The 18,482-nt window shown below is 39.4% G+C and overlaps 1 protein-coding gene across 1 annotated transcript in view; it reads left to right on the plus strand.

The window, feature by feature from the left end:
• The window catches only part of MTHFD2L (methylenetetrahydrofolate dehydrogenase (NADP+ dependent) 2 like), a 33,566-nt gene extending 16,117 nt beyond the window's left edge, over positions 1–17,449 (plus strand). The window contains exons 6-8 of the mRNA XM_026090155.1: positions 97–189; positions 6,678–6,803; positions 15,902–17,449. Of these exons, the coding sequence (XP_025945940.1) occupies positions 97–189; positions 6,678–6,803; positions 15,902–16,014 (332 nt within the window). The 3' untranslated portion in view covers positions 16,015–17,449. The remainder of the gene's footprint in view (positions 1–96; positions 190–6,677; positions 6,804–15,901) is intronic.
• The last annotated feature ends 1,033 nt before the right edge of the window (positions 17,450–18,482 follow it).

Raw genomic sequence — 18,482 nt, forward strand, 5'->3', positions numbered from 1 at the left:
TCTTTATGTAACCAAAATAATTCATTTGTACCTGATAATAAATGCCATGCAGGAATCTCATATGCATCGATTAATTGTCCGTCTCTTAAATTTCAGGTGATGCTACAGTGACCATTACTCACAGATACACACCAAAGGAGCAGCTCAAGATCCACACTCAACTAGCTGACATTGTAGTAGTAGCTGCAGGTAATATTAATTGACCTTAATACTCCAATGACAATGTTGAAAACTTGAAAAGATCGGTGTCTGTGTTGGTGACAATACCAGCTACTTGACTTGTCTCACCGAATAATTGGTGTTCACGCTTGCTGAGGGTGTTGCAGTGAGTAGGTTTTCTTGTTGTAAGAAGGGCAAGTGATTTGGCTCTTTGTTCTTGCCCTTTACATTTGCAGACTCATAAACTGTTTCTCATCACATGTGACACCTTTCCCTTAGGGAGACTTCAGGGTGAACTCAAGATTGGGAACCATTCAGTGCATAGTTTATACAGGTATAATTATGTAAATTAAAACATTCTCTGTATAGTGCAAAAATCATGAGTCATTTAAATGTTGACAGGAGGGTTTCTTTAAATCAGCTGGAGGCTGCATTCATAAAACAATGATATATTTGTTTTGCTGTTAGATTTAAGGGCAATCTTGATAAATTAAATGGTAGCTTTAGTAACACATATATGTTTTTTCATCTCTGATTTTTTGCAATTACCATATATAGAGGAAGCGAACAGTATGTGCAAGAAGGAGGGGCTTTGAAAGATCACTGTGTCGATATTCTTAGAGGAATGTAGAGTGAAATACTTGCAGTTTGACTTGTCTATAACAAAGAAAGAAGCAGAACTCTGTTCTTGAGCAATCTTTGTTTTTAATGTACCRGTATTATTAATAGAAGTTTAAATCAACTTACAAAAAAAACTTGGTAAACTTCTATGTCCCTTTGCAGCTCATAACATCCTCTTTCCCTCAGACAACTTGGAGGACCACAGGTGGATTGTATCTTTGCTTTTGTGTCCTCCCTTCCTCCCTCTTCACCATCCTTATGACCAAGTCTTGCTAACTTACTTTCTAGATGAAGACAGATAGTTACATCTCTACAGCTCATCATTTCCTGTTGAAGTGAGATGTTGCTTTCCTTCAGGGCTTAACTGCACTATCTTTTTCTCATGCCAGGTCAGGAACAAGAAACAGCTCAGTTCTCCCACATGTGATTACTCAACTATTGGTCTTACCAGAATCATACACTATGAATAAAAAATAATAGTGTGTGTGTGCGCTAAGTGGGAATAAACTAGCAACTTTTCATCAAAATTCACTGCTTCTGGTTTAATCATAGCATCTGGTTTTGCACTGAACATAGTTTGTCATTGGCTACACTTGCAGTTAGAACTATTCAGTACCAATTCAGCCATGTTTGTTCCTGATGTTTTTTCTTTGTGTTACCTGTAACAGAAGCATGATACAACACTCGTTACACAATATGAGATATACTTGGAATGATGAAAAAACCTAGGGCTAGATTGTGCAAACAGTAGGCAGCCCTGCCCTATTGGGAGCTCAGGGGAGGATTACACTTTGGGAAAGTGGAATCCCTCCAAGCTCTCCTTGTTACGTGGGAGCTTCACACATTGTACCTTTGGGATAATGCTGGTCGTTCCCAGGAAATGTGTGGGACCTGCGCAGTGAGGGTCACAAGGAAGGTATCTTTTACCCTGCTGRGTAGGACAGCTGCTGTCATAGGCCACTGTGTGAGAAGTGCAAGTGGGAGAAAGCTTTTTATGTGTGTAAGAGGGAGATCACTGTTCTGCTCTTTCCATATGATGCTTTTAGAAGAGCTGCCTGCAGTCTGGGCCCYAGTTCGGTGACTTGTTAAAGTAAGTGTGTTCAGTCTGATGCATTACTCTGTCTGAGGGGGTTCTTGGTTCGCTTGCATTCAGGGCTCTCARACGCTTCCCAGCAAGCTCATTTTTGCTTTTGAGCATGCTCATCTTTGTAAGTTGTCCCTCTCAGTAGCCCCCAGCCTTTGCACCCCAAGTCCCCAGCTTTCTTGAGTGTAATTATCCATGCAATTTATTCCTTCCCCCCTCATTCCCTCCCACCTCCTTGCATCACAAGTTCCAACAATGCATTTCCTGTCCAGCCTAGCCTTCCCTAAATTCTGCATCTTGGCTTCCAGCTGGAGCTTCCTAAACCCTTTCAATGCCATGAAGCTTTTTGCATTTCTAGTCAAAGCATAACTTTTCCAATAAGCACACCCTGCACTTGGGATCCCACCATGGTCTTCCCTTGTTAGTCCTGATCCCTGCCCACTGTCCTTGCCTATGCAGACATCCCATGAGGGCTCCTCCGTCACCATCAGCCCAGGCACGTAGCAGAAGATGAAGTGCAGCTTTGTCTGTGCTGTTTGTGTAGCTACTGCAGTACTTCTGGAGTGGTGATGAAGGCAGTAGGTAGTCTTTACCTCATGATTTTGCTGCTGCTGTCACAGCTTTCCAGTCTGCCTTAGTTGAGAGAAAAAACTTGTCTTCCTGCCAGATTTGGAGGGGAGGGCTAAGAGAGGAAGGGCCGGGGATGCCAAATGCTAGATGAAATTCTTCCGGGACTCCTTGCAGTGTCCCTSAGGAGGTGAGCTGTGGCCCCCTCTATATGGGAACTGCTGATTTGCCAGACTGTGCTTTATTAAGCCAGTGGCTGGTTAATTTCCTTAGGAGTTTGCTATTTTACAGTCCTTGCACTGAAGCTAGGGTAATATTTTTATTCTTTTAAAGCTTTTTCTACAGAAATTATTAATGGAAGKTTTTCTCATATTCTACAGTCAGTGCATTTTAGGAATAGGTGCTCTGACACATCTCATTCTACTTGGTATGTAAAGTCGACTTGAGTAAATAGATCTCGTTTGGTTTGGGGGTTAGTTTATTTGTTGCTACTAAGTATTTGGCCTATTATCAAACCATTTTACAAAGGGTGTAACTGTGTAACTTCCGTTAATATGCTTCCATCTGTACCACACACAGATCATTTACCCCCATAAGACTAAAGCATTATCCAATTACCAGCCAGCCTGCAATTGATTGCGTAAGAGTATGATGAAGTAGACACAGCCAGATGTTATCAAATGGCATAGGAAAGAATCTGAGGTCTTGGCTTGCTCAAGCAGAGTTTCAAGCTTGTGCCCTATGGGGGAGTGAGAAATGGAAAGCAAAGACCATTCCTATATTGCGCATTGCCAGATGATTAACTGGCTGAAATCCAATGCTCTGAAGCCAAAGCCATTGTACACCAACAATTGCCTCAAATAAAACTACAGAGCCTCAAAAACATATGGATTTGCGCTTTTATTTTTTTTTTCAAGAGAGAAATCTGCTCTGACAGGGAGGGTGTAGTTTAGATTCCCCCTTTGTCTGCCCTGTTAATAGAGGATCTCCATTGCTCTCAAGGCATAGAGATAGAACCGACAGGATCACTCAAGAAACAGGGCAAAATAAATGGAACTTAAGTGACAGGAAATTCCAACTTTAAAGTCRATTTAGAGGTTGCATAGTAGGAAAGAAATTTAGAAGGTCATTTAAAGTGGATATACAGTAAAGATTGCTGTTGTTGCATTTAAGCTATGATAGACCAATGCAGGTGATATATAAGCACCTTGTATTCTTGGATCTCCAATAGCATATAGTCACTTTGGTCTCAAGTACTCTTTTGCCTTAAAGTTTGAGGAGATACTTCATTTGTTCTGCACCTGTCCAGGAATGACCTTTCAGATCTCTGGTCACAAGTCATACTGCTGTTTGTAAATTACTACTGATGTGTTTGTTTTAGAATAGTTTTAATTACAGTAAAAAAATACTGTTTGCAGAGAGGGTCCCTACTGAACTCTTATTCTTGAAGAACAAGGCTTTTCTGTGCATCAAGTGGAGCATACTATAAAACTATTACCTCTCACTTCAGCACTTTTGGAAAGCTAGATTAGAATGATCTTCAAAAAGTAAATATGTGGTGCTACTTGCTATTTGAAATGTCTTGTGGCAGTGATCTTTAGGAAGTGAAAGGCTTTTATGGTCCAGACTTACTCTCTAAGAAAGCAATGTTGTGCCATCCCGTTCATTAATACTCAGGTCAGATTGTGCATATAATTAAGTTGTCATTTTTGTACTTAAATGTTGTTTTAATAGCTAAATCTTGTTTTGTTTTGTTTTTGGTGTCTCTAGCCATGCATATGCTTTACCTTTTTGATTGATAGCTGGAATGTGCTGATTGGAAATAAGGCCATTAACTCATGTTCTTTATCTGGAATTTCAAGTGACCTTTTAGGTTCGGACTATTGAACATTGTGCCATGAATGTCAAGGGTTGAATAGAGCTCTTCTACAGGGAGCTGAGGAAATCTTTTCTGTACGTAAAAGCTGAGGAGGCTTGTTGCAGCACTTAGTTTTAGCTGGGGTTTCTTAATAGCAAGAGTCGCGCCTCAAGACATTGTATACTTAAAGACCACTGGAAGCTGGTGAAAGTGTGTAGTGCTGAGGCCAGGCCCTCTTTGGTCAAGTGCGGAGATCTCCTAATTTGCTCTAAGTGACAGAATGCGGTGTTATCTAGAAGCTACCCAGTAAAAGCTTAGCGTCATGGGAGTACCCATTAATACTCCTAAACTTAATTAATAGCTGACTGTGTTTCTTCGACTAAAGACAATCTCCCTGCACGGTCTTTTATAGCAGAAATTAATGTAGAAAAGCCTCAGCTTTCTCATATTCAGTCTCAGGAATCATCCTCCACCCCTGAACAGATTTTGGTAAACATATCTGCTAAGTGTCAATGACTTGGTTATATGAAGAGTAGAAGAGACTAAGCAGAGCATCTCCTGCATGTCAGTGGTATTTGAATCTAGGAGGTCTTCCCAGTTCTGCTTCCCTACGTCTGTATGGACATCATACAAAAACACGGCAAGAAGGATCTTTTGAAATTCTATCCAGTCCATCCTAGTGCATAAAAAAGTGAAATTTCTGACGTAGTCCAGTCTGCTTTCTAAGACCTCCAGTGACAGAGACCTTATCCTCTCCCCAGGCTATACCTGCTCCAGTGTTCATCTGTTCTTATGGTTGAAACATGCTGCAGAGTGTCTGTGCAGCAAGGAAAAYTGAAGTCTAGTATTTTGCATCCCATCCATCAAGGACATGGAAGATGGATAGTTCCTTTCCTCTTCCCAACAGTTTTTTACATCCATGAGGACTGTCATGAGATCAAAAAGGCTAATTCTTTGCATTTTTTCATTATAGTGCTTGGTCTGTTCCTGTTGCTCTTCTACAGAGATGTGGACAGATAAATCAGCTAAGTCTGACACCCACAGAAAAAATGCAGGATCCCACATGAGACCTTAAAATATTGCATAGATCAGGATTTCTGTTTCTTGCAATAGCATAATTGTATCTGCTTATGTTCAGTTGGTGTTCTAATCCCCAGTTTTTTTCCTGAAAAATTATTGTCTGACCGGTTGTTTGCTATCTTGCCTTTGTGCAAGGTAACTATTTATACGTAAATGTTGTGTCTTGCCTTCATTTCTGTTGAATTTCCTATCATTTTYGATGTTCTTCATCTTTTTGCCAGTGTCAGTTGAAATCTAAGCTGAACTGCTTAAAGTACTTTCCAGCTTTGTCTTATCCACATTTAGTAAGACTGTTCTCTATTCCACCACATTAATGATGTTATAAGTTAATACCTGGCCCTTGTGGAACCCTTTCAACACCACTTTCATTTTGATAGTAAACTATTGGTGCCAATTATCTGGGTACAATTATCCCACAGGTTTTACATCAAGTACGTTTTCTTGGCTTGCTTGTGAGAAGCTTATGTCGAAAAAGCTTTACTTAAAAGCCAACTGTTTCTCTCCAATGTACAAAACCTGATATTTGCAAAAAAGGAGAACAAATTGGCCTGACACTGTTTATTATGGGTAAATTTAAGTTAGCCTTTTTTTTTCTCTTGTTAGCTTTCTGGCACTTAAAATTGCTCCAGATTTTTTCCAAGAAGTGAAAATAAGCTGGTAGCATAGATAAATTCTCTGATCATGCTAGCATTTGTTTTGTAACGGTGGTATTTCATGTAGTTTGTGCACATTGTAAAAGTAACAGCTTGAACTGTCATGCCTCTAACAATTGTACAGGAGATCAGAAAAGCCAAGGAGAGTAACACAAATCCAATGCAGATATTAAAATAGAAAAGATAAAATAAAAAAAAAATCTGTGGAGATAACATCATACATGACTCGCTTCAGTAGTTTCCAACACTTCTGGATCACTGGACCATTGATAAGAGTGACCAYTGACAAGAGCCACCATTTCTTGTGGATCACAACACATACTTATAATTCAGTTTTCTTTGAAAATGTTATAGAGGTGATTTGCAAACTGGCAGCACATCTTTTATCATGATCATGCTTGACTATGTTTTTGACTACAGGCTTAGCTAAAATTATTTACTCATATCAAAGAGATGTCAGCTTTTCTCTTGAGACTTGCAAACTGTGTAAAAGTGAAAAACTTGTTTTCTACATATAACTTATAGGAAAAATTTCAGTGAAAGAATCCTCTTTCCATGCATGCACATATGTGCATGCACACCCTTGGCTGTAATTGGGAACTGATGACCTAAGACTATCTGGCCACGTTAATCAAGTATGTCTTGATGGTTCCAGGTATCCCCAAGTTGATTACAACTGATATGGTTAAAGAAGGTGCAGCTGTGATTGACGTAGGCATCAACCATATCCATGATCCTCTTACAGGAAAGACAAAGTTAGTAGGGGATGTGGACTTTGAAGGTGAGTGAAATACTTCATATATGAACCTGYTGGGTAAACCTCTTCCGGTTTGTGGTATTCACTGATGATAAATRCTTGGAATAGCTTGTCTCATTTGAAGGGTGTTTTTTTTTTTTTTAATGTTTATATGTCTGCTCTAAAGAAATCATATTTTATTTAAGAGAGAAAGTGTTACTTTTAATTACACATGTCAGCTACCTTGAAAAGATGTAGATGGTGTCTGATAGCAGTGTTGTGGTAACAGTTACACAGAGAGGCTTCTCTCCAAGTTTTCATAGTCCTTTGTGAATCAGTCTAGTGTCTCAAGAGTATGCTATAAAAATGGTTTCTACTCTTTCACAAATGTAGGGTCTCTCACTGTTCATAGCAAGTATTATCATACCACAGTTTCTCATGCATCAGTTTAGGTTTTCACTCTAACTTGTATTTGAAATAACTTCTGCTTCAGAAGTTTCCTTTATGCTAAGGCTTAATGTGGGTTGATCTTAAGCTCCTGAAAACCTTAGTCTGGGCAAGCCTAACTGAGATAACAAATCATGTTACATATTGATCTTTTTATGTTTAATGTGTTGCAGAGCAAGTTCACAATGTAACTTGATTAAATATCTCTGCTCTGGAGAAGCTCCAGACTGGAATAGCAGGATTCTTGCAGCTGAAAATTAAAGCTTATTGGCAGAGTTGTGTGTGGGAAGCTTAGACAGCATTTACCCACATTACTAATGGCTCTCGACAGTTCCTTATTTTGATAAGTATGAAAATCGCCCACATTTTTTTTTCCATGGTTATTAAAGTCTTGGCTGGCATACTGTCTCAAAGCTTAATTATATTCAAAATGTTTCCAGCCTGCTGCATATACATGAAATTACATCACTCCTTCAGTTCCTGCTTATTTTGCTCATACATGATACTTGTCTGTTAAAGTCAATGAAATTACCCGCACGAGCGTAGCTGAGTGGTTGTCCCAGCATGTCTTTGGAAATGAATAACTGCAGGTTTAAAATAGACCTTCAGTAGAAAAATACTTTAAAAATACTACAAGAAGTATTTCTGCTGTTGTCCTGCTTGTACAATCACAAGTAAAAGGTACTTAGACTATTCAGAACTAAACTAAAATGAAGCAGAAGCAATTTCCAGGATTTTTCTGTTTTGTTCTAGCAGATGTGAAAAACAAAATGTGACATTCAGGAACTTGGTTGTGTTTGGGTTTTTTTGTTTTTTGATTGTTATATATGACCTTCTGAATGTAATATAGGCCTAAATCCAATGTCCAGGCCATGATTCAGAGTTTCAGCAATGCACTGTATCTGTCTTGTCATGTCTGCTGTGGATTGTTCTCAGGATTTTACCTGGGGGGAGGGAAGATCCAAAAAGGAGGGAGGAACTTCAGCCTGGATTATGCCGCTACAGTTCCATGTAGCGTTTCACTGTGCATTGCCAAAGGGAAATTGTTGTTCATTAGTATCGGTGAAAGTTTCACTAAATCACTASCAACAAAAATTCCAGTGTATACAGTTCTAAACACTAAAAAGTAAATCACCCTTGCAGATTATTGACAAAGCAGTTATGAAAGGGAACAAGCTAGTACATTTGTGTACTAAATCATTATATCCTTTTCCTCCATTTCATCATTGGACTGGATTTATATTTAAGCCCAAGTGATGATTATTTTTGCAGTTTGAGGCCAGATATATAAATGGCTGGCATGACGTAGAGCACCTGTTTAACACAATTCAGCCTGTTGATATCTGTTCTCTCATAATTTCCTCCTGTAAGTAGAAAAATATGTCGGGGTGTGGGGGGAAAGCAGAGGTTTAACTGGGCAGTCGTAGGTTAAACTTAATTTATAAGAAATAGATTAGTATGGCTGACTTTGCCAGGTGATCTGACTGAAAATCTCCTGTAGTAGAAATACACTTTATTAGATGGGTGACAGCTGTTTTCATTCGGTTGTCATATCCTAGTAATGCTTGAATACTGTTCTCTAATATCTAGGGGTGGATTTGAAAGTGAAATTTATTTTTATGTCTTTAACAACAAAATGATGCTATTAAAAATCTTGTTTTATGTTGTCCATTCTTAAAATCAAGGCAAGGTTTTATTGCTTCAGAAATTACCTGATAATAAATTCCTACCACAAGCAAAGGGAATTCGATAGCTGTCCAAAATAAGGTTTGAAATTACAAAGTCAGTATTCTAAAATCTGCCTTTGTTTGAGTTATGTCCACTGCTGCTCTAGGCAACTGAGTTGCGTGCACTCACTCCCAGCCAGAGACCTTTTCCTTGACAGTGCTTGCCACAGCAGGCTGAGAGACCACGGCTGGTCTGTGTGTGTATGCACAATCAAGCCAAGCAATACACTTCAGCTATACTTTAAACTTGACTACATGAGAAGGAGCACCAAGATTGCTAAGTTTACTTAAAACAATTAGGCTGTAACAAACAGTCTCGTGCATGTCACTCTTTTATAGCTGCTGAATTATTTGGCTTGTTAGTCATGGCATCCATATGCCTCTGTGCTTGTCAGGGCTCACCATTCATTCCAGGCAAAAATCCTATGCTGTACTATGAAGTGCTTTTAAATACCGTATTTGCCATTTTCCTTATTTGTCCTCTTTATTTTTCTGCTTTAAGCTTTTTCCACATTAAAAAAAAAATAGGAGTATTTGAGACTAGCTACATGTGGACTTCCAAGATATCTAAAAGTACAAGACAAAAAACATTGTGCATGTGGAAGTCAGCTGTGAAGCCCTGAGGTACCAAGTGTGATATTGCTAGGATGCCTCAGACTGAATATGCACCTCCCCATAAATAACCAGCACAGTATGTTGAGTGTGCCCCTATTTATATTGGGAATTTGCCAAAATACATGATCCAGAGAGGGGAGTCCTGTAACTTCTGGGAGCCACAGAAGGTAGGATGAAGTGGTGTCGTCCTTAGACTACTGCCAGCAACATTTTTTAAGTTACTTCCAGGCAGCAAGTTTCAGTCACAAAAAGGAAGAAAATGTTTTTTTACAAACAGGATAATACGCGCATGGGTGTACTTGGCCCTGTTTTATAGGATTCTGTTGCCACAGCAATAAAGCTAAGGGGGGAGGAGGGCTAAAAGGACCAGGAGCATGAAATAAAGCAGCAACTTACAGAGAGCCTTTAACCAGAACGGCTTTATTGGGCGGAGCACCATTTCCAGGAGTGACTGGTAGAGCCRGGTAGTAAGGCACCGGTGTAGTAGCTAACCTTTGTTACGGAGGGGACTCGGCGGAGAGCTGCTTGCCTCTGCGCTGCCCTTGCCCCAGTACCTGCCCAGKGGTTGTAATACGCCTGCAAGGTGGCAGGGGCCATTTTCCAGGAGCTCTGGATTCACAGCTCCTCCTTGAGCTGTGCACCAAGAACCAACTCGAAGGTTTTCTTCAGTCTGATGGCCAAGTACACTGGCATCACCCATAAGTGATCCTGCTCTTGGTAGTAGCTGATTAGATTTATAAGACTCGTGGAGACATGGTCATGGAGGCTTGTAATGCAATGAGGAAGGAGCTTCTGGACTTTAGCTCCAATTCCTGTTGCAATTTTGGCAGCTTATGAGGGGCTTTCCGTAGGTGGTGTTATTGCAGAATTGTGTCGTGTTCTTTATGGGATCCACATGTCTTCCTGGCATAGGGCAAAAATGTTCTCAAAAATAAATTTCACTAATATTAAATGAAACTGAACTAGAAAGGCCCATAAAACCACCGTGTACAGAAATGTAGTGTGGTTCATTTTAAGGAGCAAGAGAGCTTTTGCTGCCTAGACTTCTATGAATTTGATTCTTCCCATATCTGACAAAGCGGGTAGTAAAGTTGGTTTTCCAGGTTTATGCCTTTATTACATACCTATATAGGAAAAAAAAAAACTTTATATTTAAAAAAAATTGACTTTAAATTTCATACATGATGTGGTATTAATGGAGTGTTTTACAAATGAGAATTCTTTACCTTGTTGGTATTTTGCACAAACTAGGGAGTATAAAAGAGACTCTGGAGAATGGGTGCTACCAGGAGCAGAGAGAGGTTTCCAACACTGAACAGCAGAAGAGGGTGCCTCAGCAAAATGACGAGTGTGGTCAAGGGCAATGGGCATGTATTAGGAATTTCCTTTCAATGAGGGATGACTGTGCATAATGAATGCAGGGAATTTTGTGTTGGATACTATTAAGGAGAGAATGGACAAGAATCACAGATCACTTCTGGACAGATTACCTGTACCAAAATTAATGTATTGGTTTAATGAAAAATGGGAAATATATCTTGTACTGAACAGCTACAGGACTAATACAAAGGAGTCGGGTAAGTAGACAAGTTCCTTCAAGTATGTGCAGGTGTGCAATTGAAGAGATTCACCATGAATATCTTCTGAGACAACTTCTTAGTGGAAATGGTGCTGGTGCCGTAAATTGCATCTTCCCTACAGACTGCAGGACACAAATATTTAATCCAAGCTTTGTAACAACAGTTGCTTCTGACGGCTGTTTGCTGCTGCCTTGCTTCTGTTGTGTTACCTTTCCAGGCTGTTGCTTTCTTTTCAGACCTCTGAATCCTTTCCAAACTATTTCCCTGTACAGCTTATCCCAACAGCAGTCATGAAAACAGAATGTAGATGTTCCAACTGCTTTCACTATTGCTGCACATTGTTGCTAAACAAAAATCAGAGGAATCATTCCTATTGTTATGCTCTGCTAACAAAAGAAAAGTTTTTAGTTTGCAAGTTTTGAAAGCTTTCTATTCACTTTGCATATTTCGAAATCCTAGCATGCTTCGCTTCCTTCTCATTTAGACTACCTATTGCAATGGCTGGATTGGCTGGATGTCTGAGCTAAGGAGAGTTGTAGAAGGATGGTTAGCTAAATAGGAAGAATAGCTTGCTAAATAGGAGTGCTGGTTTTAGGTTGTGGCTCTCAGAAGGGTAGACTGACTAATAGCTGACTGGTGGCAGCCAGGTTCTGGACTGAGAATTCTAGGTAGTTCTTCACAGAGGAGTATTTCATGCAGGTGTTTAAGGAATTAATCTTTGGTATCTTGAATTTCTGCTGCCACTGCTCATTGTCCAAAAGCTATGGCAATATCCCATCCACCTGTCTGTGCTAATTAGCTGAATGTGAAAGTAGCTGTTCTGCGTAACTTTCTGTTTCATTTTTGTCCCCGAGATGTTTCTGTTGTCTGGCTTCTAGAGGTACAGGACAAGGAAAGATTTATTTGCAGCAGCCTGTTGGAGGAAAGCTCTATGAGGATTGGAGTACTGGCCCATATTTCCTTGCGTTTCATTCACAATGCTTTTAAAATTACCTCAATAAGAGCAAGAGGGGTAATACTATCAAAAAAAGGAACTGGGAGAAATTAGGGAGGTGTTGGCTGGTAGTAGCATCTCGCAGTGCATAGTGAGAAAAATCCCAGAACATGCAGAGCAGAGCAGCCCAGCATGGGATATCTGCTGTGTTTGTTGAACATGTGATTAGCACTTATGCAGTGCTGCATGGATGCAGTGATTCCAAAGCAGCTTTACAGGGACTAATAAAGTTGTGTGAAAACAGTGCTTAGGCAGGAATTATTCTGCATCAGTTAATGCAAATACACAAGACCCAGAACTGCTTTCAGGTTGAGACTTGCCCTTAGTTTGTGTGATTAACCCTATTAGGTGTCTGATGTCCTTAGCTTTAAAGGAACGTAGGAATGAAGGCTGTTTGCAAAGCAGTGGATCCTGTTTTTCAAGGAAATAATTATATTTCATTTCTTCTGAAGAATCAAAGGAAGATTTTAAGGTTCTAAAGATGCTGCAAAATAGCATCTCCTCCCCCATAGGCACCTAACTTGTATACTAACACTTTCTAGATAGTCGGAGAAATGCCAGGGCCAACTAGATGTGTCTCCAGAAACCCAAGTTAAAGCTAAGGACAAAGATACTTACATTGCTGAGAAGCATAAGTGAGATCTTCTAAAGGAACTGATAGTGCAACACCTTATTTTCCATCATGAGATCTGTCACGCTGGAGTGCTGTCCTAGAACTGTGCTTAGCCTATTACACTGCACAAGGAAAGGAAAATCTCTTTATGTTCTTGAGGGCCAGATGGGTTTTTTTCCCCTTTGGTCACTGGCATTCATCTTGGAAAATTGCATTCACTGTATCCGTATTTTCTATTATAGACAGAGATTTATCCAATGGTAGTTCCCCTACTTAGATGCCTGTTGTTCATTTAAAAATCTGGACCCTAGATAACTTTTTGCAAATAAACTATCCAGGTCATTGTATGCTAACTGATACAAAATATGGGTTCTGCCATGCTGACCCACGATGATTTCCATAATGATAGAGTATGGGTAGAGAAATTTCCCGACAGCTTGTGAAAACAGTACGCTGTGTGTCTACTTCTGAGTACAGTTGCTAGTAGTAGAGGCAATGGAAGTCGTAGATGGTATTCGTTAGAAGGCTTTATTTAGCATGAAATACTGCCATGGAAACAAACTTACTTCCATTTAAAATGCCTAAAATATTTTAGTATGTTAATTATTATGGTTTTTACTTCAGATGTGGGTACATTTCAGTAATTAAGACATTCACCTGGGAATTTGTAGTGACTATATTAACCATAAACACCAATCTCAAATGGTAGGTAGTTCAAACTAGTATAACTAATAAGAAGACAAATTATTTGGGTTGAGAATATTAAGAATAACTGCCATGTGAGATCTTAATTCATAGTTACCATTTAAATGTAAAAAACCCCACATTGTGATTTGTTTACCTTTCCAAATATTTTAACAGCATATCTGGTGATACCAGTCAACTGAGTAATTAAAACCCTCCCAGCCATAATTACCAGCCCCCCTCAATGAGACCTAATCTTCTACTGCTCAGTTCAGTGAGATATTTGCTGTTAACTTCTGTGAATGCAGTTATTAGGCCCCTTTGTTGGAGTTTGGAGATGCTTTGCATTCCATTAAAAACCCCTAGAATCTAATAATTGTTCTGTGTAGTAAAACAATATCCAGCTTTTCAAATTCTCTTTTAATAGTTCTTTTTGTAAAACTAATTATTCTTAACAGTAAAGCACCACATCCATGCAAGATGAATATACTTAAAGTAATGACAAGAATCTTGTTTGTTCAAAAATCAAGCTGCCTAATATTCCAGCTGTTGATCACTTCTCATGGTCAGGTATAGATTGAACTTTGTAGTGATCTGTGTGGAAATACATGTGCTTGTGCCACATTTATGCTTGCTCATTTTTTTCCTCTATGTGTGTGTGTGCCCTTTTAAAAATGGTGTTTTGAAAATAGTAATGCACACTGTAGGGTTCAGCTACATTGCAAATTTGCACCTGCCTCCCCCACTTCATTTCATATACTTTGTGGCAACAAGTAGGGTGAGTGGGGTGAGGAAACTATTTCCAAGCAAACAAAAATATCTCTCACAGTGGCATTTTACAGAAAACTCTGTAGTAACCTGGTTAGTAATGTGCCATTTAGAATAACCTTTATTAGCAAATAACTGCTCATTACATTTTATCATGTGACGAATTCCCAGCCAGTTACATGTGGTTCTTTTACAGGTAACCTGAAATTCCAGTTGATTCTATTTTGCATAATAGATACAAATATCAAGTCATGATTTATTGCTTCATTATATTAATTCCTAGTACAAAGAAGTTAATTAGACAGGTGTAACCTTAAATCCTTTTTTCCTACTTTTTTCCTTTTTTTTCTACTTTTTTTTTTTTTAAACATTCCCTACATACTGATCTCTTAGTACTTGACATGAGTATTCAAGGTATACTCTTACTGTGGATAGTCTGACATAGTACATGTTCGGGGCTAACTTACTTTGTAGAGTTTTCCTTGATTTGAAATTTCAGTAAGATCTGTGCCTCCAGATCCAAATTCAGTATAGGTGTCGTAGTAACACAGGTAAACACCAGCAGAATCTAAAGAAACTTTATGCAAAGGGCCAGAAAAAAAGATTTCCCTTGCCTGGGGGAGAAGTTTCACTCTGGACAAAGATGCAGTTGGTGTATCTCAGGGTAAAGCTTGTGTTCAAACCTGCATGCCTCAGGGGGCTTCCAGTGAAAGGGTTTCCCTCTATGGGCTCATGAGAGGGAAGGTCCCAAAACAGATTTGGAGATGTAATTACTTTTATCTGAAACGAATATTCTGGAAGGAAAAGATACTGACTGAGTGAGATCTAGCCAGGCATATAAAGAYAGCCTTCTCTGGAGGGACTGAATATTTATGACTGAAGATCAAAATCAAATTTTTTCACTAGAATCTGTTTTTCCTCAGACACAACTCTTGTCTTTTGCTGTTTGTCCAGACTGAAGCAGAAAACAAGTCAGCCAGGAAAATGTGCTTTTTCCCACTGCAGTTCTCTGATTGCTGAATATCTTTGTTAGAAGCTGCAAGCCAGAGGGAGGAAAACAGGCTGAAGAGGTGGCTTGACTGTTGCTGATGCTGTGCTGTTAGTTTRGGTAGTTAAAGTGGTAGTTACCTGCTCTTAATGCTGCTCTTCCAGAATACACACAGCTTTGGGGTTTGTCTTTTTACTTTCTGAATGAGATCCCCAGCTTTCATAGCTTTCCTGGTTACCRTAGGTGTGGTAGTACAGTTGGCATATGGTGAAGCAAGTCTGTATTGCCCCCTTACGACAGTCCTGCCTGTGTGTCGCTCAAGCATTCCTACAGCCATCTGATCAGCCAGGTCAAGAAGTTGAAAACTGCCCCTTACCAAAACAGTCCAGTGGGATTAACTTTGGATCTGGCTGACCACAGGCTGTGTGAACATGTATGCTCTCACGAGGAAAGGATAGCCACCTGCAAGTGGATCAGACCGTGAAACCATGCCCTGAAACTAACCCACTGGTAATAACATTCAAATGAGGAACGCTACCTTGCAGTCCTGGTCCTGACTGTATCCTGAAACTGCCATGGMTGTAATACACTTGTCTTGTGTTCTCCAGTACTTTCCAACTCATAGTCCTTTATGCTTGTGGACAGTTAGGCATACATGGGCAACTGAAGGAGAAAAGAAGTTTTTTGGAAACATTCTCAGTCAATACCTTTTTCTCTTTTCTCTTAGAAGTGAAGAAGAAAGCTGGCTTTATCACTCCAGTGCCAGGAGGGGTAGGACCTATGACTGTTGCAATGCTTCTGAAGAACACACTCATAGTTGCTAAAAAGCTCATTTACTAGAGCAAGCTGGCTACCTTGGAAGAAGAATCCAAGTTGTTCTATTTATTGATACACAAAACATTTATTTTTTACAACAAAGATATTTATTTCTACATTGTATTTATTTTTTCATGTAAAGTATATTGAACCTGATGGTTTACAAAATGTTGAAATACTTTGTGTTACCTCCTACTGATTTATTGTGAGCAAAAATGAATCAGAGAATGCAGCCTTTGCAGATATGTAATTGTTGGTCAGCTATGTGTGTGAAAATGAAGAACAAAGCATGATTTACAAATATACACGTGTATCTGGGRCTGGGGTGCAATTTACAAAATGGTTTAAGCCCTTGGGACCCTCAATGTTGATCGAGCTGTGTGAAAACTAGATTTCAACATGCTAGGTTTCTTTAGAAAATATGATTTGGGTTCCTCAGTCATGAAGCAGTCTTGGGTRTAATGTGGAATTTTTAATCCCTTGGAAAACACTTAACAGTAGAAATCTTCAATCTGTAAGGAATGAAAAACTGTGTTTCAACTGCAAGGCAGTAATGTTGACATGAAGACAGATGTTCGGTATGCATTTTAAAATGGTCACGTAAGCTTAAACATCATGGACTAAATTCTGACCTTAAATGTATACAAGAGGTATGCGTGAATAAGTGGCTAGAACTGAGGCCAGAACTGTTCTTTCAATATCCAGATTTATGACTGACAAAATGTGCTAGTGTATGTTGCCCTTATCCCACCAAAAAAGCTGTGAATAGATAACTGAGCAGGATCAGGACCTTTATTAATTAGAATGTAGTTACAACTACTATGGAAGTATATTACATATAAAAAAGAAAAGAAAAAAGCAAGAGTTGATCCAGGTTTAAATGTTTGTATTGGAGTTTTAAGTCATGTACTCTCTTATCTTCTGAGACCACATTAAGTGTTCTTAGTTCCTGTTGGAAGACTGGGTCCTGTGAGTCCTCGGCCTCATTGTTCTGCTGCTTACAGAGGACTGTGTGGGGATAAGAAGATGCCTGCTCTAAAAAGAAAATAAAAACTGGGAAAATAAATGGGAGATGGATGATCATCAACTTTTTTTTTTTTTCACCTAAGCATTTAGTTCCAAAGGTGGATCTAGAATGGTCTAATGCAATATAAAAGTTGGAGTGGAGTTACTGGTAAAAAGCCTGTCTGACAGAGTGTATGCACTATTAACATGAAGGACCTACTTCAGTTCCCACTGAAGTTAGTGGGAGTCAGGTTGGRCCATTACTTTCAAATTTTTATCTCTGTTGGGATAACCTTGATTTGTTTTAACAAAAGCCTTTGGTGTTTGCCAGTAGATTATAGATTGCCTGAAAGGAAGAAAAATGAAGTGTGGCTACATACTTCTTCCATTCAACAAAAAAAAATGTGCTTGCTACAATAAAAAAGATGGAGCATTGCTTCTGTACTGATTGTTCTTCTGATGGTCTTTTTTAGAGTTTTGTTTAATGCAGATTTTGCAGAAGAGATTGACAGAATCATTTCTAAATATATGGGCCCAATCTTGCAGATGCTTGCTTATGTGTTTAAATTTAAGTAGTGGTATAAATGTTAGCAGGATCAAGGCATATGAAGATAATACACTAAATGGTCAATCTGTTGGTGACTAAGGAGGAATAAAACTTGATCACTGTTATGCTAAACTTTTTGTTAGAAATGTGTTAATACAGGGAGTTTTTTTGAATTACTTTGTTAAGAGTGGAGTGATGGAGTTCTTTTGCTAGTCGGTCATTACCTTTTTTTTCCAGCTATTTATGTTGCTGTCCTAGATTCATGTTCATTTTGCTTGTTTTAACTAAAGTATTCTCTGCATTTTTGGCAGAATAACCATTGATGACATTTTGCTTATGTCACTTGAATGAGCTGGTCTCCTCCATATCCTGCAAACAGTTTATTGTGCATCTTCGGCTCTTTTTCTCTTTTCAGCCCTCATGGGTGAGTTAGCATTGCACAAAGGTAGTGAGATGGAGGTTTCACTCGGCTGCATGCTATGTTCAGAGCTGATGGATACCTCTGTGTGAATGTGCTCTTCGTTGTGGCATCCGGAGGGAATGGCCCGTCACCAGCCCGAAAAGCATGCTCATGTGCTGGAGCCTGGTGAGGTCTGATGCAGGCATGAATGCTCTGTGGCAGATGGTGGCACAGCCTCATCCACTGAACCATTCTCACAGGCATACCGCACCCAGCTCTATTGCCTAATGGTGAAGCCATCTCTTGGATTCAAGTAGGATTAAGTTCCCATTGTGTATTTATGTGTGTTGAAAGCAGGGCTCATGTGATTTACTCCCTGCTTGGGACTGATAGCAGAGGTTATCCAGGTAGGCATGAACATTGCTGTCAATGTGGAGAGTACAGAAGCTGCACACCATCAGGGTGCCGGCACGCTGCAATTCAGGCTACCTAAGGAAGGGAAAAGCCTTCTGGAATGCAGTCCATGAACAGGAGAACGCT

Source organism: Apteryx rowi, unplaced genomic scaffold (genome assembly GCF_003343035.1).
Source record: "Apteryx rowi isolate R43461 unplaced genomic scaffold, aptRow1 scaffold_85, whole genome shotgun sequence".
Lineage (NCBI taxonomy): Eukaryota > Metazoa > Chordata > Aves > Apterygiformes > Apterygidae > Apteryx > Apteryx rowi.